General features: G+C 39.5%; 5 protein-coding genes across 5 annotated transcripts; all 5 read right to left on the bottom strand.

Annotated features, from left to right (window-relative positions):
- Nucleotides 1–649: 649 nt before the first annotated feature.
- On the bottom strand, nucleotides 650–9,331 carry LOC116012035 (receptor-like protein kinase FERONIA). Its single transcript, XM_031251499.1, has 2 exons — nucleotides 9,100–9,331; nucleotides 650–4,121 (listed from the first exon to the last, which is right to left on the bottom strand). Exons 1-2 carry the CDS (start codon nucleotides 9,195–9,197, stop codon nucleotides 650–652), a joined length of 3,570 nt encoding a protein of 1,189 aa, XP_031107359.1. The 5' UTR covers nucleotides 9,198–9,331.
- Nucleotides 9,332–10,365: 1,034 nt separating this feature from the next.
- LOC116012446 (putative receptor-like protein kinase At5g39000) lies at nucleotides 10,366–14,296 on the bottom strand. Its single transcript, XM_031251977.1, has one exon. It carries the CDS (start codon nucleotides 14,220–14,222, stop codon nucleotides 10,617–10,619), a length of 3,606 nt encoding a protein of 1,201 aa, XP_031107837.1. The 5' UTR covers nucleotides 14,223–14,296; the 3' UTR covers nucleotides 10,366–10,616.
- Nucleotides 14,297–14,908: 612 nt separating this feature from the next.
- On the bottom strand, nucleotides 14,909–18,467 carry LOC116012447 (eukaryotic translation initiation factor 3 subunit M-like). The gene is made up of 10 exons (XM_031251978.1): nucleotides 18,240–18,467; nucleotides 17,836–17,965; nucleotides 17,247–17,385; nucleotides 16,948–17,160; nucleotides 16,689–16,827; nucleotides 16,260–16,410; nucleotides 16,043–16,152; nucleotides 15,823–15,920; nucleotides 15,640–15,709; nucleotides 14,909–15,234 (listed from the first exon to the last, which is right to left on the bottom strand). Exons 1-10 carry the CDS (start codon nucleotides 18,330–18,332, stop codon nucleotides 15,145–15,147), a joined length of 1,233 nt encoding a protein of 410 aa, XP_031107838.1. The 5' UTR covers nucleotides 18,333–18,467; the 3' UTR covers nucleotides 14,909–15,144.
- A 1,168-nt stretch (nucleotides 18,468–19,635) lies between these two features.
- On the bottom strand, nucleotides 19,636–20,741 carry LOC116014023 (protein SPIRAL1-like 3). Its single transcript, XM_031254007.1, has 3 exons — nucleotides 20,431–20,741; nucleotides 20,076–20,342; nucleotides 19,636–19,981 (listed from the first exon to the last, which is right to left on the bottom strand). Exons 2-3 carry the CDS (start codon nucleotides 20,313–20,315, stop codon nucleotides 19,898–19,900), a joined length of 324 nt encoding a protein of 107 aa, XP_031109867.1. The 5' UTR covers nucleotides 20,316–20,342; nucleotides 20,431–20,741; the 3' UTR covers nucleotides 19,636–19,897.
- A 153-nt stretch (nucleotides 20,742–20,894) lies between these two features.
- Nucleotides 20,895–23,459, bottom strand: LOC116014022 (putative methylesterase 11, chloroplastic). The gene is made up of 5 exons (XM_031254006.1): nucleotides 22,947–23,459; nucleotides 22,343–22,579; nucleotides 21,837–21,980; nucleotides 21,544–21,675; nucleotides 20,895–21,384 (listed from the first exon to the last, which is right to left on the bottom strand). Exons 1-5 carry the CDS (start codon nucleotides 23,301–23,303, stop codon nucleotides 21,112–21,114), a joined length of 1,143 nt encoding a protein of 380 aa, XP_031109866.1. The 5' UTR covers nucleotides 23,304–23,459; the 3' UTR covers nucleotides 20,895–21,111.
- Between the last annotated feature and the right edge of the window lie 1,307 nt (nucleotides 23,460–24,766).

The following is a 24,766-nucleotide window of genomic DNA, read 5'->3' as shown; positions in this document are numbered from 1 at the left end:
TTATTACTGAGAATGTGAAGAATACCTGAAGAAGGAGACACCTCTGATATACTTCTCTTCTCATTTTTAATTTTGCTGTGTTCGTTATGTTTTCTCTTCAATCCTCTCTGATTTATTTAAATATTTTGCCAGGATAAGGCTAGCTGCAAGTATGAAGTGTATTGCTGACCACTGAACATGTCTGTATCATTCAGCACTAACTTGAGCTGAGGGGCCTCTTAGGGCAGCTGTTTTCAGATTTTGTGGAAGAAGACAATGCCTCGCATCTGTCACAGGTACGGATAGCGAGCAATTCACGCTGTATTTTTTATTTTCTTATGTCTCTTTCGAGCAATAATTCACGCTAAGTGGCTGTGTGTTTGTTCTGCCGACACGAATTGTGTGGGAAATTGGGTAAAGTTTGAGTTATTGATGATTAATGTTTGGGATTTAAAATGCTAAAAGACAAAAAATCATAGGGAGCTGTGGAAAGAGAATGTGAACTTGCTTTCATGAAATAATGGCATAATAAGTTTAGAATGTAAGGAACGCAACAAGCATGTTCAGCTACAATTTGCAGGCTGGATGAAAGAAAATGAAGTTCTGTTTTGAATGGTGGCATTGATACACTAGAGCAATATAATTTCAGAGAACCTGAAGCTCCTTATTGTCATCTGGCATCTTCTGCTTCTTGCAGCTTGAGTGCAGCCTCGAGACTTGTCACAATCTCACTCATTAATGGTCTTTTACTAACTAGGTCATGCAGACAGTTGCTTGCAATGTCAACAAACATCTGAAGGCAGCCTGGTGATATTTCCCCCATTAGGTTTGGGTCTATAAATCTTGAATGGCTACCTGCTCTTATTTGTGACTTGAACCAGTAGGGTATACTCTCCACATCCCGGTTCATACGGAGTATCAATTCATTGTTGGCGCATAATACTTCGATTAACAGTAAACCAAATGCATATGCATAGGATTTTCCTGTTGGTGTTATATAACGTAAACCATCTGAATCCAAAATTATTCCACAGTAAAGTACAGGACTGTAAACTTTACTTCTAGGCCAACCAAAGTCATCTTTCCTTCTGGACCAACTGAAGTCTGAAACTTTAGCAACCCAATTCTCATCCAGTTGAATGTTGGTTGAGTTGAATTCATAATGGAGAAAACTCTGCTTCAAGATTTGCTGAAGGTAGTACAAACCACGTGCAGCATCAATGCAGATTTTAAGCCTTTGCTTCCATGGGAGAGGATCCTTGTCAGGTTTATGGAGATGATCTCGCAGACTCCCATTTGCCATGTAATCATATACAAAGATCTTATGTACATCAGTATTGCAATATCCAATCAGAGAGACAACATTAATACGGTGGTGGGGCAAAGGGAGGTCATAATGGTAAAATTGCAACTCTCGGTCCAGGCGATCACTATATACTAGATTGATGGCTCTTCTGATGGATACAGTACTCTTACCACCATCTAAAGATCCCATGAACACCACATCATCTTCCCCAAAACCAATAATAGAACTCTGGTTGAAACCGTCAGTGGCCTGTAGGATTTCCTTGACAGAGAATTGGCGTAGTCCTTCATATTTCGTTGTGGAAACTTCGACCTTTGATGGAGATGTTTTGATTATTGTCTGTGTTGGTGCCGTCATTGGTGACTGTTTTGGCAAGACTTGCAAAAGATCCCACCATCGAACAGTTTTGCTTTTGGCATTGCTATCTTTCTTCTTCACCCTTTCCTTGAGAATATCTTTTCCTTTGCCATTGGATGCCCCCCTTTCAGCAGTGGTCATTACCTTCTTCTCTTCTGAGACAGCTCCATGTCCATCAATACTCTTGACCTCACTTTGTACCTCCTCCTTTTGCTGTAACACTAACACTAATTCAAGTTTGGTGAGCACATCAGCCATATCTGGTCGTGCATGTAGCTGCCTGCCCAAACATCTTTCTGCAATTTCTATAAACACCTTCAAACAAGTTTGAGAGACTTGCCCCGCCAGACTATAGTCAACAATATCATCAACTTTTCCTTTTCTCATGTAGTCTATGGCCCAAGTGGCTAGATTGTGCTGCTCCTCAACAAGCCTCTTATCTAGTGCTGGCCTTCCGGTGAGCATTTCAAGCAGCACTACACCAAAGGCATACACATCTGATTTCGTTGTCAATCTGTGAGTGAAGAAGTATTCTGGATCCAAGTAGCCAAATGTTCCTTTGACATCAGTACTAACATGAGTAAATGACTCATTTCCAGGCCCCATTTTGGACAAACCAAAATCTGAAATCTTTGCCACCCAACTCTCATCCAACAGAATGTTTGAGCTCTTTACGTCACGATGTATAACCTTATGCTGGGAGGTGTGAAGGAAATGTAATCCCCGGGCAGCACCTATTGAAATCTTAAGTCGTCTTTTCCAAGAGAGAGGGGGGTTACCATTCCCCATTCTATCAATTTTGTGGAGATGGTCTGCAACAGTTCCTCGTGGCATGTACTCATAAACCAACACCCTCTCCGTACCTTCATTGCAGAAGCCAATTAGGGAGACAAGGTGTTCATTTCGGACCTTCAACAGCATTTTGATCTCTGTCCAAAACTCATTCTCTCCCTGCCTAGATTCTTCCTTCAAACGCTTAATTGCTACAGTAGTTGCTCCACCATCAATAATGCCCTTGTATACTTTACCATATCCACCACTTCCAATGAGGAACTCAGGACTAAAATGGCTGGTGGATAGTTGGATCTCCTCAAGTGAGAATTGACGACAAGCTGGGTCTGTGCAACGAGATCTTGTGTTTCTCATGTTGGCGTTAGCTTCTGAGAGACACCTTAGGTAATAGATGGCAATATTCAGTAAAGTGACTGCTACTGTGAATGCAGTAACAATTGCACTCTTTCTATCAAAAAACACTGGCCTTTGGTGACGCGGCATCTCTGACACTGAACTTTGTTTGCGTTGGGGGGCAGGATTCATTCCCACAAGATAGTTGTCAGGATTACTTAGCTTGAATATTTCTAAGCCATTCAGAATGCCTTCTGTTCTTTTAGTGCTGAACTCAGAGTTTGGCTGCAAACTTATGACTAGAGTGCCTGCACCTTTCTTTCTATCTCCTTCGATCATTGCGATGTAGTCTTTGTACACTGCAACCCTACGTGCACCACTCCATTTGATCACATCAGCATTATACTCAGCTATCTTATTATTTATAAGTATACTGAATTGCCTCTCACCTCTTGCAGATATTCCAAGTTCAAGTTCACAGAAATGGAATCTTACTAGGTACCTGAATCCCAAATCTACTGGAATTATCCAAGTCAGATTATGCCGTTTGCCTGGATGCACTGACCTTGCTGTTTGGTAAACTTTGGGAGGTGCAACATGTGTCAGCATGTCTGCATACTCGATTGGAATGGTGGTATCAATTGAAGCAGCACCAACTCCATTTAACAGGTAGTTGAAGTCATCTTTCCAGTCACGAAACATGCTGACATCTTCAATAGATGGGATTGACCGTCCCCCGATGTTTAATCTCTGAATCATCTGCAGTGCTGTAGCAGTATCAATGTAGAATCTGTGCTTTTGGCCAACAACATGGGCACCCAGGTCTCCCTCTGGGGTGAAGTAAAGACCAGTAGGCATGGAGACAATCTCAATGCCATCGACAAAAGCATAAATATCTTCTGAGGACTTTGTTTCTTGAGATGGGGTGAATGTTATAGTCAACGCTTTGCTTTCCTGTACATGAACACAGTATTCCTTGTTGAGATATTTGACACCTAGAGCATCAGCAGCGAGAGAAGGGCTGAAATTGCTTAGGAGAGTATATGGACCAGCTTTGACAGTAAAAAGGGCTATGGAATTCTTGAAGCCATTGTATGGCGCCGGGTTGAAGTGCAAGCGGATGAATTTCTGACCCGGCTTGACTGAGAACCGGTAACTGAACTCATGGCGAGAGGTCCGAGCTGTCTGATATGGAATTGGATCAATCATGGGAGAGGCTTTTTGCTCGGCTTTAGATGTCCAAGATTTTCCACTCATGTGCAGTGGTGAAGTAGAAGACAAGGTATTGTCCCCAACCCACTCGCGCCCATCAAGGGCAGTTGGAGTGCCAGAAAAGCCACATGAAATGGCTATGTTCTTGTTAACAAACTCACCAAATGGTGTATTCAATATATTACTCCACACATCAATCTGATCTGTGTACAACATATATATGGGCAGAGGGGAAGGGAAAAGTCTGGACTGAACTGCCCAAGACTATACAAAGCTCAAGAATACACATAGCTCAAGGAGAATAGTACTCTAACACTACTGATGTTATTTTATCTTCTAACACTCCCCGTCAAGTTGGAGCGTAGATGTTAATCATGCCCAACTTGTTACACAAATAACTAACTCGAGTCCCAGTTAGGGCCTTTGTGAATAGATCCCCGAGTTGTTCTCCGGTCTTCACAAATCCGGTGGAGATTAACCCCTGTTGTATCTTTTCACGAACAAAGTGGCAGTCAATCTCTATGTGCTTGGTTCGTTCATGAAAAACTGGATTTGATGCAATGTGAAGGGCTGCTTGATTATCACACCACAACTTTGCAGGAATTGGAGCTTTGAAACCAGACTCATTCAAGAGGTTGTTTATCCACATTACTTCACATGTTGATTGCGCCATTGCTCTATATTCAGACTCTGCACTAGAACGAGAAACCACAGTCTGCTTCTTACTCTTCCATGAAACTAGATTTCCTCCAAAGAGAATACAATATCCAGTTGTTGATCTACGATCTTCCTTGGATCCTGCCCAATCAGCATCAGAAAAACACTCAATCTTTGTGTGACCATGATTCTTATAAAGAATTCCATGTCCTGGTGCTCCCTTTAAGTAACACAAGATATGTTCAACAGCTGCCCAATGATCAGTAGTCGGAGATGCCATGTACTAGCTCAATACGCTAACTGGGTATGCAATATCTGGACGGGTTACTGTCAAGTAGTTTAGTTTCCCAACTAATTTTCTGTACCTTTCAGGATCTTCAAACAATTCCCCTTCCTTTGACAGTTGTATGTTTGGTATCATTGGAGTAGTGTATGGTTTGGCACCCAGTTTTCCTGTTTCAGAGAGTAAGTCAAGTACATATTTTCGTTGAGATAGTAGTATACCTGTTTTACTCCTTATAACTTCAATACCCAGAAAATATTTCAGTGGTCCCAAGTCTTTTGTTTGAAACTGACTATGAAGAAATGATTTAAGAGATGAAATCCCTTCAATGTCACTTCCTGTAATGACAATGTCATCCACATAAACCACTAGCCAGATAATGCCAGTTTTGGACCATTTGTAAAACATGGAGTGATCTGATTTTCCTTTTATCATCCCAAAGCTTTCAACAGCTTGGCTAAATTTTCCAAACCATGCACGTGGACTTTGTTTTAGCCCATATAATGATCGACGAAGTTTGCATACTTTCCCAGACTCCCCCTGAGCAACAAACCCAGGAGGTTGCTCCATGTAAACCTCTTCATTAAGATCTCCATGCAGAAAGGCATTCTTAATATCAAGCTGATGCAGATGCCAGTCATGAATAGCCGCCATTGAGATGAGTATCCTGACAGAAGTAAGCTTAGCAACAGGAGAAAATGTGTCAGAATAATCAATTCCATAAGTTTGAGCATATCCTTTAGCCACAAGACGAGCTTTCAACCGAGCAACGGATCCATCGGAATTGACTTTTACAGTAAACACCCATTTACACCGAATAGGTCTTTTACCTGTAGGTATAGTCACCAAGTACCGTTTTGATCCAGAGCATTCATCTCTTCAATCATAGCTTGTCGCCACCCAGGATGGGATAAGGCTGCTTTAACGGTTTTAGGAGTAGAAATAGAATCAAGGGAAGCAATAAAGGAACAGGATGCAGGGGAGATCCGATCATAGGATACAAGAGAGGATATAGGATAAGTACAACTGCGTTTACCTTTCCGGAGAGCAATTGGTCCGTCATCTTCCAAGATTGGATCAGACAACAAAGAGGTGGTTTCGGGGCATTGAGTTGGCACCGAGTCAGGAAGGGAAGCAAGAGGCAGAGCTGGAGTAGTTGTGTTAGTACGGGGTCGACGAGAATACACTTGTAGGACAGGAGGAGTAGGAACAGAGTTAGGGACAGTAGGAGTAGAGTTGGAGAGAGAGGTCGTGACAGTGTACATCAAGATGTCATTCCTGTCTTCCGGATGGATAGCATCCGGAGAAAAAGGAAAGAAAGGAACATCCTCATGAAAAATGACATTGATGGAAACAAGATATCGACCAAGTTAAGGAGAGTAACACTTGTATCCTCTTTGCACACGAGAATAACCAAGGAATACACATTTTAAAGATTTTGGATCTAACTTGGTGATATTGGGACGAACATCCCGAACAAAACACACACAACCAAATATACGTGGGTCAACCGAAAACAAAGATTTAGATGGAAACAAAAGATGGTAAGGTGTTTTCCCATTCAACACCACAGAAGGCATGCGATTGATCAAGAAACATGCCGTGGAAACAACATCAGCCCAAAACTGCTTAGGAACCCCGCGTTGAAACATTAAGGCTCTCGCAGTTTCGAGCAAATGGCGATTTTTGCGTTCAGCCACCCCATTTTGGGAAGGTGTGTCAACACAGGAAGACTGATGAAGCATACCGTGCTCAAGCATATATGAGGTGAAGGGAGATGAGAAATATTCAGTAGCATTGTCACTGCGCAAGATTTTGACACGAGTTCCAAATTGAGTTTCAATTTCAGCACAAAACCCACGAAACAAACCAAATAATTCAGAACGACATTTCATTAGATATAACCATGTCATTCGAGAAAAATCATCGACAAAGGTAACAAAATACTTAAAACCAAGTTTAGATGTTATTGAACATGGGCCCCAAACATCAGAATGCACTAAATCAAAAAGAGCAGTTGCTCGTTTGTGAATCCTAGGGCTCAAATGCACACGGTGATGCTTAGAAAATTCACATGACTCACAAGGTAAAGAAGACAAATTTTGAAATTGTGGACACAGTTTCTTCAACAGTGGAAGGGAAGGATGCCCCAAACGACAATGAGCTAGATTAGGAGTGACAGCAGCAGAACAAGCAACAGACTCTAGTCTTGTGGTGTCAAGGATGTAGAGCCCCCCAGACTCGTGCCCCTTACCAATAACTCTCTTCGTCATAAGATCCTGAAACAAACAATGATCGGGAAAGAACGTAACAGAACAGTTTAAGGTACGGGTAAGTTGGCTAACTGAAATTAAATTGAACGAAAAATTCGGCAAGTTTAAGACAGAGGTTAAGGGAAGCGAGGATATTGGAGTAATGGTTCCAGACCCAAGTACATGGGAGGTGGATCCATCTGCTAAGGTAACAACAGGTGAATTATGGGAACGGGAAGAAAATGTGGAGAATAGACTAGAGTTACCTGTCATATGATCTGTGGCACCCGAGTCTATGACCCACTTGGATGAAGAGGAGAGAAGGCATGTGGTGGTGTTACCTGAGTCGGCAACAGCAGTGACCGAAGAGGATGAATGTTTTAGAGAATCCCGGTATTGAGAAAACTTAGCAAACTCTTCAGCAGAAACCGTTATCGTTTTGGAAGGTGTCTCAGGTGTGGATGCAACATTGGCAAATGAGTTTCCCCGATCCTTCAGCCATTTCCTGCAGTCCCTCCTCAAATGTCCAGGCTTATGGCAATAATGGCACACGATACCACCGGAGGTGTGCCCTTGGAAATTACCTTTGTTCGGATGACGACTAACAAGAGCACTACTTGGTGGAAGACCAAGGATACTTGGTTGTGGTATACTTGGTTGTGAGTGCTCCGATCGAATAAGCCGTGGGAAGATGTCGGCCAGGGTAGGAATTTCAGAGTGACTGAGAATAGAAGACCTGGCAGTGTCGAATTCAGAGGGAAGTCCTGCCAAGAAACTCATAACCGCCATTTGGTCTCGTTGTTTTTGTTGTTCTTTGATATCAGCGGTAAATGGCATAAGCTTATTGAGTGCTTCATATGTTCTCTTAAATTCCATAAAATATGCAGTGAGGGACAAACTATGTTTCTCTGCACGATAAAAGGACTTACAGACATCATAGATACGGGTGATATTCCCTTTTCCAGAGTACAAGTATTCTAAATAATCCATGAGGTCTTTAACAGTTTCACAATGACTAATGAATCCAATAATACTATCATCAATAGAATTCCGAATTTGTAAAAACAAACGGGCATCATCCCGCACCCAAGTATTATCTTGTTTAGTCACAGATTTAGTTAGGTGCTCCTCTTTTCCCAAACTAGTAAGGTAAAGCTTAATAACCTGACTCCACTCCAAGTAATTAGAATCAGTAAGTTTACTGTCTGTGATTTTGGAAGTAACTGGAACAATATCAGATATGACAAGAGACTTATTTTCAGCCATACCCACAAAAACATATCAGAAACAGAGATGAAAATACCCAGAAATATGGAGCCTCAGGAGATACGAAAGAACCTGAAGAGAGCAAATATTTTCGGAGCGACAATGGTCCAAACCAAGTCCAGATATGAAGTCACAGGGCTTGGGTGACACTGGAACTGCAAGCCGGAAAATTTTCCGGCAGCCGGAGAAGCCGCACGCGCCGGCGCGTGGGGGCGGTGGTCGAAGGTGACGGTGGCGCGTGAGCTTCACGCGCTGACCGGACTGCTTCCGAACTCTCCAGTCGTGGTCGCCTGACGCCGGCGAACCTTTCTGAATGGGTGGTGATGATGGTGGAGCAAGGAAGAAGAGGAAGAAGAAAAAAAAATTTCTTTGGCAGTGAAAGGAAACTGCTTTCTGCAGTGGGGAGGAGGAAGAAGAAGGAAGCTGGAGGAAGGAGCTTCAAGAGTTTCTCATGGCTCTGATACCATGTTAACAAACTCACCAAATGGTGTATTCAATATATTACTCCACACATCAATCTGATCTGTGTACAACATATATATGGGCAGAGGGGAAGGGAAAGTCTGGACTGAACTGCCCAAGACTATACAAAGCTCAAGAATACACATAGCTCAAGGAGAATAGTACTCTAACACTACTGATGTTATTTTATCTTCTAACAGTTCTCAATAGGTGAATTAATGGTAGAAGAAATGGCAAAGATGATCAGACCATGGAATAACATACAGGATGTAAGAATGAAAAACAGAGGATGATGCATATTGTTGCTGTTGAGGTATCAGGTTACACTTTCGATAGATTCAAGTACTGAGTATAAAAGAGGAGAGTTGGTGGAGAAAAGGTGATCATCTCCAGGTAAACTTCCTAGCACTGCAATCTCTATTTACTAGTTGAAATGGACTTGTCCTGAACACAATAGAGGAGGCTTGGAGGAGAAAACATGATCTAACTGCAGTCCAATACTCCAATGTACGTTGACTTGAACCTTTAGTTGCCTAGTCTTTGTACTAAATAATTATACACCTGTTAATTGCCCTCTTCTTTTTCTTTTTTTTTTTCTTAATTTTTGTGGCCAAGATTTTGGAGTACATGTGAACATCTTTCTGCGCAAAGTCAATCTTCTTTTTTTTTTTTTTTGTAACTTAAATGAGGTTGAGAACGTGTTCACATAATAAATTCTGATTTGACTTCTTTTTTTTTTATAACTACAATTTAATTTATCTATAATATCTGCTCAAATGGTTATGTCAATATCCTTGATGATAACACAGGCCACAAGATATTTAGCAATAGTGATATGACTTATTGAGTAAAATTTTAGAGATGAGGATAGCTTAAGTCGTCGGATTCTTCGCCGCCATCCACTTCCATGCAATCTGAGACGAGAGAAGAAGCATTAATGATGCGGAGGTTAGCAGCGGTTACACGTTCACCTATCGCCATATTTGTGCTTATTACTATTATCAGGAGAACGAGATTCCTGGCAGTCTGGTACTTAAGCCTATAGTATGCTTCTCTTCTCAATTGTTTTTGTTCTTCATGTTTTCTCTTCAATCAAGGATTTGTTTAAATATTTTACAAGGATAATGCTGCAAGTATGAAGTGTATGGCTGAACGATGAACATGTGCGCCATCTGTATCGTTCAGCCCTAACTTGAAGGACCTCTTAGGGTGACCATTTTCTGGAAGAAAACGATGCACTCGATGCGTCAGATGTGTCATGAGGTTTTTACTGTTGACAGGTACGCATAGCGAGCACTTGCGAGGTTCTTCGATTCCCCATTTGATTTGCTTAGCTTATGTTTCTTTCAAGTAGTTTACGTTAAGTGGCTGTGCATTTGTTCTGCCGAAACAAATTGTGCAAGCAATTGGAGTATATGGTCATGGTAACATTCGAGTTATTGACTACAAATGTTTGGGATTTAAAATGCCAAAAGACAAAAAATCATAGTAAGCAGAGGAAAGAGAGTGTGAACTTGCTTTTGTGAAAGCTAGCATGACTAGTATAGAATGTAAGGAACCCAACAAGCATATTCAGCTACAAAAGGAAGTTTTGTTTCTGAAAGATGCATTTCCATTTCACTCTTGGATTCTGATATCATATGGCATTGATAGACTAGAGCAATTTCAGTACAATGACATGGGTTTTATTTACCTTTTCAGGTCTACTTCAGAGAGCCTAAAACCCCTTGTTATTACCATCTGCTGCTTCTTGCAGCTCGAGTGCAGCCTTCAGACTTGTCACGACCTCACTCAGTGATGGTCTTTTACTACCTTGGTCTTGCAGACAGCTGCTTGCAGTATCAACAAACATCCGAAGGCAGTCTGGTGATATTTTCCCAATGAGGTATGGGTCTATACATCTTGAAAGGCTACCTTCTATACATGACTTGAACAAGCTGGCTATACTCTCCCGATCCTGGTCCCAGAGTATCAATTCATTGTTGGCACATAATACTTCGATCAAAAGTAAACCAAATGCATATGCATAAGATTTTTCTGTTGATGTTGTATCGCGTACATAGTCTGAATCCAAAAATCCCAAACGACCTACAACAGCTCTAGGAACATGACTGTTGCCTTTATTTTTAGACCAACCAAAGTCTGAAACTTTAGCAACCCAATTCTCATCCAGTAGAATGTTGGTTGAGTTGAATTCACGATGGAGAATACTCTGCTTCAAGATAGGCTGAAGGTAGCACAAACCATGTCCAGCATCAATGCAGATTTTAAGCCTCTGCTTCCATGGGAGGGGAGCCTTGTCAGGGTCATGGAGATGATCTTGCAGACTCCCATTTGCCATGTAACTGTATACAAGAATAATTTCTGCATCAGGATTGCAATATCCAATTAGAGAGAGAACATTAGCATGGTTGGGCAAAGGGAGGTTATCTAGTTTTGATTGCAACTCATGAGCCATGCAACGTATTGAATAAGCAGTGCTGGCCCTTCTGATGGCTACAATATTTTTACCACCATTTAGAAATCCAATGTACACCTTATCAGCTTCCCCAAGACCAATAATAAAACTCTGGTTGAAATTGTCAGTTGCCTGTTTGATTTCCTGGAGAGAGAAGCGATGGAGTCCTTGCAACTGCGTAGAGAAAACTTTTTTCTTCGATGACTGTTTTGGGATTCTTGGTTGTGTTGGTGAAGTTTTTGTCCTTGGTGATTGTTTTGGATGGAACCACAAAAAATCCCACCATCGAATTGATGTTTTTGTTTTGGAAGTGCTGTCCTTCTTCACCTTTTCAATGGAAATACCTTTGCCTTTTCCTTTATAAGGCGTTGCTTCAGTGGTGGCATTTTCCATATTCTCTGCTAAGAGATCTCCACATAGCTCATCAAACGAGATGACACCATCACTGCAAACACTCTCAATACTCATGACCTCATCTTCTACCCCCTCCTTTTGTAGTAATGCCAACACTAATTCAAGGTTGGTGAGCACATCAGCCATATCTGGTCGTTCATGTGGCTGTTTGCGCAAGCATCTTCCTGCAATTTCTACAAACACCTTCAAACAAATTTGGGAGACTTGCCCTGCCAGAGTGCTGTCTACAATATCATTTACTTTTCCTTTTCTCATGTAGTCTATGGCCCATGTAGCTAGATTGTGCCCCTCCTCAACAAGCCTCTTATCCAATGCTGGCCTCCCGGTGAGCACTTCAAGCAGCACTACCCCAAAAGCATACACGTCAGATTTTGTTGTCAATCTGCGGGTCAAGTGGTATTCAGGATCCAAGTAGCCATATGTTCCTTTGACATCAGTACTAACATGAGTGAAGGACTCATTTCCAGGCCCCATTTTGGACAAACCAAAATCTGAAATCTTTGCCACCCAACTCTCATCCAACAGAATGTTTGAGCTTTTTACGTCACGATGTATAACCTTATGCTGGGAGGTGTGAAGGAAATGTAATCCCCGGGCAGCACCTATTGAAATCTTGAGTCGTCTTTTCCAAGAGAGAGGGGGGTTACCGTTCCCCATTCTATCAATTTTGTGAAGATGGTCTGCAACAGTTCCTCGTGGCATGTACTCATAAACCAACACCCTCTCTATACCTTCATTGCAAAAGCCAATTAGGGAGACAAGGTGTTCATTTCGGACCTTTGATAGCATTTTGATCTCTGTCCAAAACTCCCCCTCTCCCTGCTTGGACCCTTCCTTCAAACGCTTAATTGCTACAGTAGTTGCACTGCCATGTATAGTGCCCTTGTACACATTGCCATATCCACCCCTTCCAATCAAGAACTCAGGACTGAAATTGCTGGTGGATAGTTGGATCTCCTCAAGTGAGAATTGATGACAAGCTGGGTCTGTGCAACGAGATCTTGTGTTTCTCATGTTGGAGTTAGCTTCTGAGAGACACCTTAGGTAATAGATGGCAATATTCAGTAAAGTGACTGCTACTGTGAATGCAGTAACAATTGCACTCTTTCTATCAAAAAACACTGGTCTTTGGCGACGCGGCATCTCTGACACTGAACTTTGTTTGTGTTGGGGGACAGGATTCATTCCCACAAGATAGTTGTCAGGATTACTTAGCTTGAATATTTCTAAGCCATTCAGAATGCCGTCAGTTCTTTTAGTGCTGAACTCAGAGTTGGGCTGCAAACTTATGACTAGAGTGCCTGTACCTTTCATTCTATCACCTTCCATCATTGCAATGTAGTCTTTGTACACTGCAATCCCATTTCCACCACTCCATTTGATCACATCAGCATTATATTCGGCTATCTGATTATTTATAAGTATACTGAATTGCCTTTCACCTCTTGCTGATATTTCAGGTTCAAATTCACAGAAATGGAGCCTGACTAGGTACCTGAATCCTAAATTTACTGGAATTGTCCACGTGAGGTTATGAACAATGAGCTGCTGATTGCCTGGATGCACTGACCTTGCTGTTTGGTAAACTTTGGGAGGTGCAGCATGTGTCAGCATGTCTGCATACTCGATTGGAATGGTGGTATCAATTGAAGCAGCACCAACTCCATTTAACAGGTAGTTGAAGTCATCTTTCCAGTCACGAAACATGCTAACGTCTTCAATAGATGGAATTGACTGTCCACCGACATTTAATCTCTGAATCATCTGCAGTGCTGTAGCAGTATCAATGTAGAATCTGTGCTTTTGGCCAACAACATGGGCACCCAGGTCTCCCTCTGGGGTGAAGTAAAGACCAGTAGGCATGGAGACAATCTCAATGCCATTGACAAAAGCATAAACATCTTCTGGGGACTTTGTTTCTTGGGATGGGGTGAATATTATAGTCAACGCTTCACTTTCCTGTACATTAACGCAGTATTCCTTGTTGAGAAATTTGACACCTAGAGCATCAGCAGTGAGGGAAGGGCTGAAATTGCTTAGGAGAGTGTATGGACCAGCTTTGACAGTAAAAAGGGCTATGGACTTCTTGAAACCCTTGTAAGGCGCTGGGTTGAAGTGCAAGCGGATAAATTTCTGGCCTGGCTTGACTGAGAACCGGTAGCTGAACTCATGGCGAGAGGTCCGAGCTGTCTGATATGGAACTGGATCAATCATGAGAGAAGCTTTTTGCTGGGCTCTAGACGTCCAGGATACTCCATTCAAGTGCAGCAATGTAGAAGAAGGCTTGGTATTGTCTCCAACCCACACGCGTCCATCAGGCGCAGTGCCAGAAGAACCACACGAAATGGCTATGTTCTCAATAGGTGAATTAATGGTAGAAGAAATGGCAAAGATGATCAGACCATGGAATAACGTACAGGATATAAGAATAAAAAACAGAGGATGATGCATATTGTTGCTGTTGAGGTATCGGGTTATGCTTTCGAGTGATTCAAGTTCTGAGCATAAAAAACAGACTTGGTGGAGAAATGGTGATCTCCAGGTAAACTTCCTAGCACTGCAATATCTATTTTCTAGTTGACTTGGTCCATTTAGTTGCCTTTGTCTTGAATTAAATAGTAAATTAACCAATGAAACATTTTTCTGTGCAAATATCATCTTCTAGAAGACTATTAAAAAGAAGATTCAAGTCCTGAACATAAAAGAGCTTTGGAGGAGTGAAGACGGTCTAAGTGTCTAACTGCAATGTCTATTTCGTCGGCCTGCCGGTCTTGCCAATTTACGTTCTCGAACCTTTAGTTGCCTAGTCTTTGTACTAAATAATTTTACCTGTTTTTTTTCTAAATTTTTGTGGAAAAATTTCCTTTAGTTGCCTAGTCTTTGTACTAAATAATTGTACCTGTTTTTTTTCTAAATTTTTGTGGAAAAATTGTGGAAATACATTTGATCTTAACTTCATAAATTAATTAGTGGGACAGCTTTTGTTCTCAAAAAAAAGAAATTAGAGGGACATCTTTCTGCACGAAGTCAATGTTCTTTAATGTATTCGAAGTTAGTAGGAACCTTACATTAATCATTTTTGACTTAAATGAGGTTTAGAACATGTTCACATCTTAAGAAAAAAGCACCACCACTCGTATAAACCAATTGTCATTTGACACAATAAGTAATGAAAATGCACGAGTAGGAAGAATGAGGTACAATCTTGGTAAAACTTTCTGAGAAACTGAGAAGCAAAAGCAAAACTATTGCATGGAGCATTCAGATTACTCATTGTCTGACTAAAACCAGAGATTGCAGTATATGGGCAGGCAGAAGTCTCAATTCTATAAAGTTTAACGGGAAAATTGTACTAATACATAGCAAAAAAATCTCAGCGAATCATTAATCCTTGCATTGCTTGTGAGCCATCTTCGACTACTTTGTTCGCTTGAATAGTGCTAATAAGATTGGCAATATTACCCTGCAAAAGATATATAGTTAACACATAGCATTTGAAAACATCACAACATTAATAGTGTATTTCACTCATGTTACCACATCCCCAATAATCTCACATTAACTTCCTAGAAACCAAACAAGGGCAAAATACATTATCTTGTAGGGGTAAGGTAATGTAACATTCTTGAGCACATAACATGAACCAAACTATAACCCTAGGAAATTATGACATGGCAATTGTATACCAAATGAACTTTGAGGATGGATTGTAACACTAAAATCAATGCTCACACTCAAATAACACACATCTTGCAGGGAACGGACTAAAACCTCAATAACAAAGCAGATAGATACAACATGGTCAACCAATGGCATTATCAATTTATCAAGTTATGGCAAACATGAAATTAAATAAAAGATTATTTACCCTCCATGTTTCAAGCTTTGTTCTGAGGCCTTTCCACTGGTTTGGACCATACACTCGTTCGATTGAATGGCTGCAACACCCAAGAGTACAGCATATCAACCACAAAGGGCTTAAAGCACACAATATTCTCCCATAAAACAATGAGTTGATAGAAGATGTCAATGGGTGAAGCTCTAAGCGTACCTCACAATAACTACTTGATTCATTTGATCAATCTTGCAATCAATTAACTTTGCTGTAATTGCCTTGACAACCCATGGCTCCACCTCATTGTCCTCAATCTGCAGTCATATATGCACCAACTTGATCAGTAATGAAATTGAATTAAACAAATAAATGTGTCTCTGTTTGCATGTCCAAGAAAAAAAAACACTAAATTAAAACATTACATAAACGATTTTACCCGCAGAACATCCTTGATCACAGAATAAGGAATTCGACCAGATTCACTGGAGCCTAGATCCACCAATGACATCAACCTCATCTTTGCGATGCAATCTTCATGGACAAGTCCTATATTATCAGAAAAGACAAAGTCAGTAAAAATGAACTGCAAGCAGAAAACATAGGAACTGATGTATCTAGAAGTCTAAGGCTCAAGTAATGGAGCATATAGTTACCATAGCTTTTCAATAAAGTGGAATTTGCTGCTTGGAAATCCAGATATGCATCCACCCTCTGAGTCAAAAATATCTTAAGAAGTTGGTACACCAGAGCATATTTAGCATCCTTCTCCAATTGTGCTACAGCTGGTATATCAAGCAAATCACACTGCCATGTAAAACAACCCACAATCAATGAGACTCCATGACAGAACAGAATAAATAATACTTTTAACCAAAAACCTAAAAGGCTAATACACATGGGAATCTCAAATAGCAAATTACACAACCATATATAAGAGGGGATGTCAACACTTAAGCCAACCTTATCTCAAAAAAAATAAAAACAACTCCATAATTATGAAGACCAAATGGACAGCCAGATTGACCAATGTCCACTGAATCCCATGTAAAGAAATTTCAAATTTTAGTAAGAAACACTGATACCTGATACATGTCAGGCACTTTAACAAATTCAGTAATAGTATTGACAGCAGCCTCCTTAGCTTCAGTCATAGTGTGTGCATCATCACCAGAAAATGTTGCCAGATACCTAGTAAGAAACTTGAAAGACTCCTTTGTGTACCTGGAATTTTAATGGAGTTTAAATAAATAAATAAATAAATAAACTATCATTTAGATTAATTTCAAGCATCAATTTAAATGAACTGAAAAATTATTTTTCAGCAGCCCATCCCCTTCTCACCCCTTATGTTCTTTCATAATATTAGAAACTGTGAGAAAGAGCTCCCTCTGATCCTCCACCCCAAGGTCCCATTCCTTCAAAATATTGTCCAACTTTTTAAATGATGATAGAACATGTTCAGTGGCCTTTCCACTGATTGCCAAATTAAGGGCCTTCTTGTAAACAAGAAAGCGGCTATAAGGGTCGGCCAGTAGATTATACAGGTTGAACAAGCTGAAAAGAGAAAACAAAAAACACAATGAGACAAAAAAGATACAACTTTCTGAGTTAAAATAAAAATCAATATTGAGAAGTCTCACATTTTTAAGCGCAACAAAGGTTTGTCATTTGGTTGCTGTGTGACCTTTGAGGATATAAGCTCTGCCATCTGACGTACTTGATCACCACTCTCAGGCTTCTTCACAAGGTTTGAAATTATAGTGAAAATGCACTCAAGATCTGGAGAAAACCAACAAATGGCAGTATGATAAATAGAAAGTGAATTATACTCCAAAGATGCAACATGAAAAAAATAAAACAAAATTCATTTAGATACAGACAGTTGAAAGGAGTTACTTCATATGGATGAAAGAAAATCTATTCAAGCATGGCTCGAAGCCTATTGACTTCACATAACAGTTAGCCAACATGAAATATTCCAATATAAGCATGATTTCTGTTGGGAAGACTGAGAAGGAAACCAATCCAGCAAACAAATATAATCCAAAAGGATTACATTAAAAAAATCTCACTTCTAATTTTTCTTCACTAAATCAAATTTTTAGATCCAGTTCACATAGAATTAGAACCTATTAACTGCAAAAATTTCCAAGTACTATAAAGTGGAAATAATCAAAACATGTCTTCAGAAAGTAGTTAAAGATTATGGAGTACTAATTAAGGCATTACCCTTATCAGAAGCTTTTGAAAATACCAAGTCCGCTGATGTGAGCATCAAGTCGACCAAATCCAACCACCTGCCTCCTATCATACGCTCCTGAGCTTCTATGCACAGTCGACTAACCTGAGGCTCTGCAACCTATCAAGGAAACCACCATGTAAATCCAGTCCATACAAAATCTTTCCACAAACAATGCCATACTCTTAATCATCGCTATTATGATCAAATAACTTGCAATTACATAACTTAATATTAAAATATTGAAGTTGATGTAAATGTATCGAGTTTTTTGGAAACAAAAAAATGGCAAACAGCACATACATTCATCTGGACAATCGATTGAAACAAACACGGCATGCGTGCAAAGAAAATTATAGAAATAAACGACGAAAATATCAATAGAGCTTCGAACCTCAGGACCGGCTTCCGCCCAAGACATCTCGGCAGTGAACCTGACTACGGAAAGCGCCGGATCTTCCTCGGAAGTTGGAACGACGGTCGTCATATTGGATGCGGTGTCTAAACGCCGGAGAATTGATCTGAAAACGGTTGCCGGTGGCGCAGCAGAGAAGAAGAAACCCTAGCTTGGCAATATAAAGTTAGCGCAGCCTGGACGGGTTAAAACCCTATCTCTGTCGCGAATAGAATCTAGTCCTGAAGAGAAACTATGGGTATATGAAAATATGGGAAAATTGCACGTTTTTTCCTAAATTATGAGATAATTGTAAAATTTGTCTAATTGTTGGCTATACTCATTTTTCATCTCTAAATTATAATTGTAGAAATTCTTGCTGCAGTTAGTAGTAAAAAATTTTGTTATGAATAACCGTAAATAATAATTTTTGTTATGACTTTTTGTTTATAAATATTTATTAAAATAAAGAAATAAAAATTAAAAAGTATATGTGCATTTATGAAAGTTTGAAACATACCATAAAATTAAAATCGATGATAGAGGAAAAAAGTTTGTAGATAAAGTTAAAAAGTTTGAAGTTTGATAGTTGTATTTCATCTATTTATATCAATGAAGAAAAAATATACAGAAATCATATTATGTATTATGATAGAGTCTATGAAAGTTAATAAGGTTTTGAATACCAAAAGACTTTTAAAGACTCAATAAAAATCTGAATTGAATACCAATATACTTTTAAAGGCTTTTAAAAAGCCTGAATCAAATACCGAAAGTCTTTAAAATTTTTGATTGAATACACCTTGTTAGACTAAACTCTATTTAAATAATGATAACTATGCCTACTCCAGTTAGACAAATTATTGTGTGGAACATGAATATAATGTATATTTTTAATATACTAAAGGTATATTTTTTGTGTGCTAAAGGTACATGATTTGATAGTATATATACAATAATATATTTTCATTACTCAAATAATGTATTTTATATACAGAAATACTCCGTACTATACTTTTAATATGTTAAAAATGTTATTTTTATTTATAATCCACACAGTTGTCTGAATCATGGTCCATGTAATAATGATTGCCAATCTTAGGTATACTCGCATGCAAATTGGAAATACTTCAACGCGAATATGTCCTAGACTAGCCCATTCCACGTTACGGGCTCATCTCCAATTCCGTGGTCCATTTACTACTAAAACCAATGATACATTTAGCCCAAACTTGAAAACCCCAGCTTCATCTTTTGATATTCTGTAAGGTCAAACTAGATTGATTCTCAAATGTTCAAAATCGATCAAGTATTGTTGATCCCCGTGTGATGGATGCACATGGTTAGAACTGAGTAGTGATCTTTTGGGACAAAACATTTGCTCAATGCAGTTTCCTTCACTGTCAAATTGATGGTTTTTGACTGATAGGTAATGGGAAGAGAGACAGGTAAACAGAATGGTGTTTGCATAAGACACAAGAAATATGCTCAATCAACATTTGAAATATTCTAAACAATGAACATATCAAGCAAACAAGCATAATATGGCTCCGACAGTAGAGCTCCTTTTGTAGATCATACATACGAGATCTAAGAAACTTGTGTTGGGGAAGGTAGAACAAGTGAACAACCCAACTCCAACAGGGAAGTGATGGGCATCAATTGCCGCTGCCACCTCCAAACAGATAACCCAGGGAAGAGCCGCCACCAGGTGCAGCTTGGACTTTCGTCGAACGCCTTTCCTGCAATCAAGTGAAATTGATGTTTCTAAGGCGGCACTGACACACCTTTTAAATATAGAATATCAGCAATCTATTTTACTAACACATGGCGTACCGTTAGAAAGTTGCCACAGTTCTGACCATCTCCACGGACATAGTTGTTTGCGTTACTGCTGAGAATGCCGGCGGCAACCTGCTTGCTGTGATCCGCAGGTTGTGGAGCCGCGGCGGCAAGCGGCTTTGGAGCAGGCGAAGAAGAAGCCTTTTCATGGCTTTGAGCAGCCGGTGCCTCTCCGCCTCCAAACAGGTAACCCAAAGAACTCTGTCCACCTCCAGCACTAACTCCACGGCCCATTCTTCGCTATCAATTTCTCACCGAATACTGCAAGGTTCACAACAACAAAAGGATTTAGAGAACTGTTAAAAGGTGAAGAACACACGAGAAATGCGAGAAGGTTTCGAAATCGCACCTGCTACTTTGAATCTTGTGAGTTTTCGACCCCCAGGCAACTGTTGAGTGAGAGGGGGAATCAGAGGGGGGATTATAAAGGAGGGAATATGTGGTTTAAACGTCGTTTTCAGGGAGCGCCGAGAGAGAAAGAAGACCCACAAAACGGACCATTTCGATAAAGACGGCCGTTTGGCGAGAGCAAGTGATAGGTCACTGTTTCGGTATGATGTTAACATCTGCGTCTTTCCACAACCAAACACGCCCGTAATCTGTGTGCCCATTTTTGGGATACTAAAATGATTCTTAAGATAATGTATTATCCTTTTTTTTTTTTAGATAATAAGAAAAACTCACAGTCACTATAGAGAGAATGTGCGCATGTGTAATAGTCTGTAAATCAAGTAGAAAATGTAGAATGATTGTTTCAAGTATAGCAAAACAAGAAATTTTGCTTTTTTAAAAAAATTAAATGATAACACTATATATACTTTTATTGTCAGTGACTTTTACAAAGTGCCATAGGCAATGCAAAACAAGAATTGTCCATTTGATAATTCTTTGTTTAAAGGAATGGCTCATAAATGTTGAGCTACAAACAAGGCTATACCATTACATATATCTCTGTTGATTGCCTTTTGATATTCAGTCATGTTGATAAAATTTTACAAGGGATGAGCAAAAGGAACTTTACATAGAATAATTAAGGGATCATTGAGATCTCTACCAGTGTTTTATGCAGGGCTTGTGGCTTTGAGAAGAATGGCGAGTGATCGGCACCCTTGAGATGAAAAACTTGTTCTGGACGACTTTGGGTAATCATGTTCTGTTGTAAAGCAATGGGTATTGCATTATCTTCTGGAGTTTCAACATAGAACCGTCTAACGGAGCCATACTTCAGGTCTGACAAAGAGAGCTTCTCCAAAACAGGTGAAAAGGGGATAGGCCTCATTGACACAGATGCTAATGCAACATCCTGAAGATGGAAACCACAAATTCCATAGTTATGATGATAGTTTGAATCAACTTAGTAATCCCGCTATTGACAAAACTTTTACAACTGCACAACTGTTTCTGACAGTAGTTTAGGCATCAAGGAGATATTTTATTTGCTGCTAATAGAAAGATAACTTACCTTAGCAGGACTCTGGTTAAATAGTAAGTCCCTCAGGAGTGATTTGTCCAGGTCAATTGCAGTTGGGGGATTGTTGTTCCCATTGGCATAAATAAATATTTGAGCCTGTTGCATCAGATCATTCGAATCTGTCTGCAATACCGTATAACAGTGAGTGAAGCATACCAGCCTTATATACACGTTCAACTTAGCAAAGGACAAAGAAATGGAGAGAAATTGAGTTGTAGAAAACAAACTGCTTGTAAAAACAATCTATTGACCACAAATTAGTCAATAGAAGTGATAACACATACCTTTTGAGAAAACATATCAAGGGTACTCTGCCCACTGGTCAACATAGCCGCTGCAATGAAAACAGCTTTCGAGACTTTAGCAGGGAAAAGCTCCATAGCATATGATATACAAGCACCACCAAAATCATGCCCTACCAAAATCACCTGTATGTTCAAAACGAGTAAGTACAAAGAAAACAATAAGCAAATGTGCACAAAAATTGAGTTCCTGGATTATTTTATTTTATTTTTGCCTTTAATAATGAAAGATTAGCCATTAGATATATGTAGAAATCAAATATATAGCTATTGTTAGTAATACTATTCACAATCCTTATACATGGCTCACAATGGCCAAGGCTTATTATCAAAATTCCAATGCATTGGTGCCCTACTGCCCGTGTTGCAGAATTCAGAAGCAGACAATTGCAAAATCCTATATATACAGGCATTCAAGATTATTTTAAAGCATAAAAGAACAGAGAAATTCACAAAGGTAAACAGAAAGCTGAAATGAATAAAATAACCTTCTCTCCATCACCAAGCTTTTCAAAAAAATCAGTGAGTGGCTTCACATACTGTGACAGGCTGGCTATACTATTTGTGTCAAAAGAATGAATTCCTGAACCAGTTAAATCTATAGCAGTAACTTTAAATCCAGCTCCTTCCAGAAGTGCAATGGTTTTATACCAGCACCAAGCCCCAAAACCACCACCATGAACAAGGACAAAATGGCTGGTCTCTAATTCATCAAGCTTTATATCCTGAAACAAACGGAATTGCACAGATTTAAAAACAAAACGCATTAGTTTGGATCCAAATGCTTTTGATCCTCTAATGATAGGCAAACAAGTAGTTATCATTTCGTTGAACAGCAAGAATATCCAATTCATTGATGGGAGGAGAGTTTCAAATAAGTTAAATGCGTGATCTCTGTCTGCTTGAATCTTATCAGTTGGACAGATATGGTAAAGAATTCTCTTAAAAGCGATTCAATCAGTCAATTATCAACTGCTGATTTGAAAACGAAATGGAAACTGAAATTAAATACATTGAACAAATAGAGGAAGCAGATTCAATACGAATAAGCAGAATACTAAGCAGTATAGGAGATTAGGAGTATAGGACCACCTTATTAACCAGTTGGTGAGGTTGAAGCAGGGGATCAGTTAGCGAGCGAGCTCTGGAGCTCGAGCTCCGAGGCAACGCCTGATGATTCTTCTTCGAGTTGGAGCCGGGATAACGGAGCGAGGCGGAACGATCAAACGCCAAACCGCCGCCGCCGCCGCCGCCGTTCTGCATCTGCTGCTGGAACAGAATCGCGGCGGCGAGCGCCGGGTCCTGAATTACAATTCCATCCTTCCTGGACGATCGATTCCTACCCCACCTACTGCTCCCTCCGACGCCGCCGACAGCCGAGGATTGGTGCACTATACGCTTCGATGGCCGCTTCTTCGGCGTCTCCCTCCGCGAGAAACAAAGCCCCATTCTGATTGGTTTTCACATGCAACCGGTATGCGCGACGACTGTACACGACAATCTTCTACAGTATATATACGCGTACGCATAAGCGTGGGCGTAGATTTCAGGCGAAGAAGGAGCAGAAGTGCGACAACATGGTTACTTTACAGTAGCAGCACTGATGACGCTGATTACGCGAGTTTTTAAAGAGTGGAGTAGTGGGGAAAATGGTGGGCCGGAATTTCATGATTATTGTTCAAAGAAAAAAGATTTCTTTCTATTACAATATAATAATATATGTACAATTGTCCATATATATTTTCTTAATTTATTGAAACACATTAAGTTACTGTCTCCACTCGGGTTTGAACATATGACCTCCCATTTTAGAAAAAAAAAATGTATGACTTTATTTTTAAATTTTGTCAAACTATATCATAGACTTTTTTTTTTTGCTACTTTTTCAACTGACTGAAGCCCAACGAAAACAGTTGCCTCCACTGAGGCGAACCTACTCCCATCATCCATGTGGGAGTGTTGACCGGGACACCGGGTGTCACTAGACCACAAGGTCTTTGGTTATCATAGACTTTTATGAATGCACACTAAAATTGATGAAGGAGACAAATTTCAAGTTATTCAAATTATTTCATCTTTTCTTGGCCTGTGTGCATACTATATATATATATATATATATATATATATATATATATATATATATATATATATATATATATATATTTATTTATCATTATTGATTGGTCAAAACCTCCTAGTTACACTTTAAGTTTGTAGTGGAATTCGAATCCTACTCTATCATAGACTGCACATTGAAAACAAGAATAAATGCTATTGGTTGACCACATGAAAATTTTTATTTTTTTCTGTCTAAACTAAATGGTTAAGTAGATAGCTAGAGCATGTCTCTCGTGTTTAAAGATTATAAGGATTTGCACTATCATTTACTTCTATTGTATAATGTGATTTATATGTAATTTAGCTTTCTTGTGTTATTTGTAAACTGTTACTTATAATTAGAATTTGCAATGTGGTTTGCCATTGCAATAATTCTTGGTTAGAAGTGTAATTTCACAATGAAGGATGAAAGGCGTAGGTTGACACGGAAACGAGAAAAGGAAATTCGGTGGGTGGCATGGGAGATGAGTGTGAAATATGGGAGCATACATATATGGACTAATTGGGGACAAGTTTGGAATTACTTGAGAAGTAAGTATGACAAAATTAAAAAACGACATTCAAAAACCACCTAACCAACGTTATTAATGTTTGGAGTGTTTATAGTATGAATCTTAACGAACATAATTGTTTATAGTAAAATATTACTTTTTTATCATCAAAATATTATATTTTTATTTGATTTGTGAAACGATATCACACAAGTGTGACTCATATATCTGAATAGTGAATACATATACATACATGATTGAGATGTGAAAACTCTCACAGTATAATAGGATTCTATATGTGAC

The sequence above is a fragment of the Ipomoea triloba genome, chromosome 3, assembly GCF_003576645.1.
Source record: "Ipomoea triloba cultivar NCNSP0323 chromosome 3, ASM357664v1".
Lineage (NCBI taxonomy): Eukaryota > Viridiplantae > Streptophyta > Magnoliopsida > Solanales > Convolvulaceae > Ipomoea > Ipomoea triloba.
The sequence above is the reverse complement of the archived record's forward strand: the minus strand, read 5'-3'. Positions and strand labels throughout refer to the sequence as shown.

Coding starts and splice junctions, on each gene's coding strand:
- LOC116014022 (XM_031254006.1), bottom strand. CDS start 23,303: ATGGGGCTTTGTTTCTCGCGGAGGGAGACGCCGAAGAAGCGGCCATCG. Junction 22,580..22,946: donor CTCACCAACTGGTTAATAAG/GTGGTCCTATAC, acceptor CGTTTGTTTCAG/GATATAAAGCTTGATGAATT. Junction 21,385..21,543: donor TTAACCAGAGTCCTGCTAAG/GTAAGTTATCTT, acceptor TTCCATCTTCAG/GATGTTGCATTAGCATCTGT.
- LOC116012035 (XM_031251499.1), bottom strand. CDS start 9,197: ATGCATCATCCTCTGTTTTTCATTCTTACATCCTGTATGTTATTCCAT. Junction 4,122..9,099: donor ATTAATTCACCTATTGAGAA/CTGTTAGAAGAT, acceptor TGTTAACAAGAA/CATAGCCATTTCATGTGGCT.
- LOC116012447 (XM_031251978.1), bottom strand. CDS start 18,332: ATGACGACCGTCGTTCCAACTTCCGAGGAAGATCCGGCGCTTTCCGTA. Junction 17,966..18,239: donor GGGCGGAAGCCGGTCCTGAG/GTTCGAAGCTCT, acceptor TTTCCTTGATAG/GTTGCAGAGCCTCAGGTTAG. Junction 16,828..16,947: donor ATTATGAAAGAACATAAGGG/GTGAGAAGGGGA, acceptor TTAAAATTCCAG/GTACACAAAGGAGTCTTTCA.
- LOC116014023 (XM_031254007.1), bottom strand. CDS start 20,315: ATGGGCCGTGGAGTTAGTGCTGGAGGTGGACAGAGTTCTTTGGGTTAC. Junction 19,982..20,075: donor ACTGTGGCAACTTTCTAACG/GTACGCCATGTG, acceptor ACTTGATTGCAG/GAAAGGCGTTCGACGAAAGT.
- LOC116012446 (XM_031251977.1), bottom strand. CDS start 14,222: ATGCATCATCCTCTGTTTTTTATTCTTATATCCTGTACGTTATTCCAT.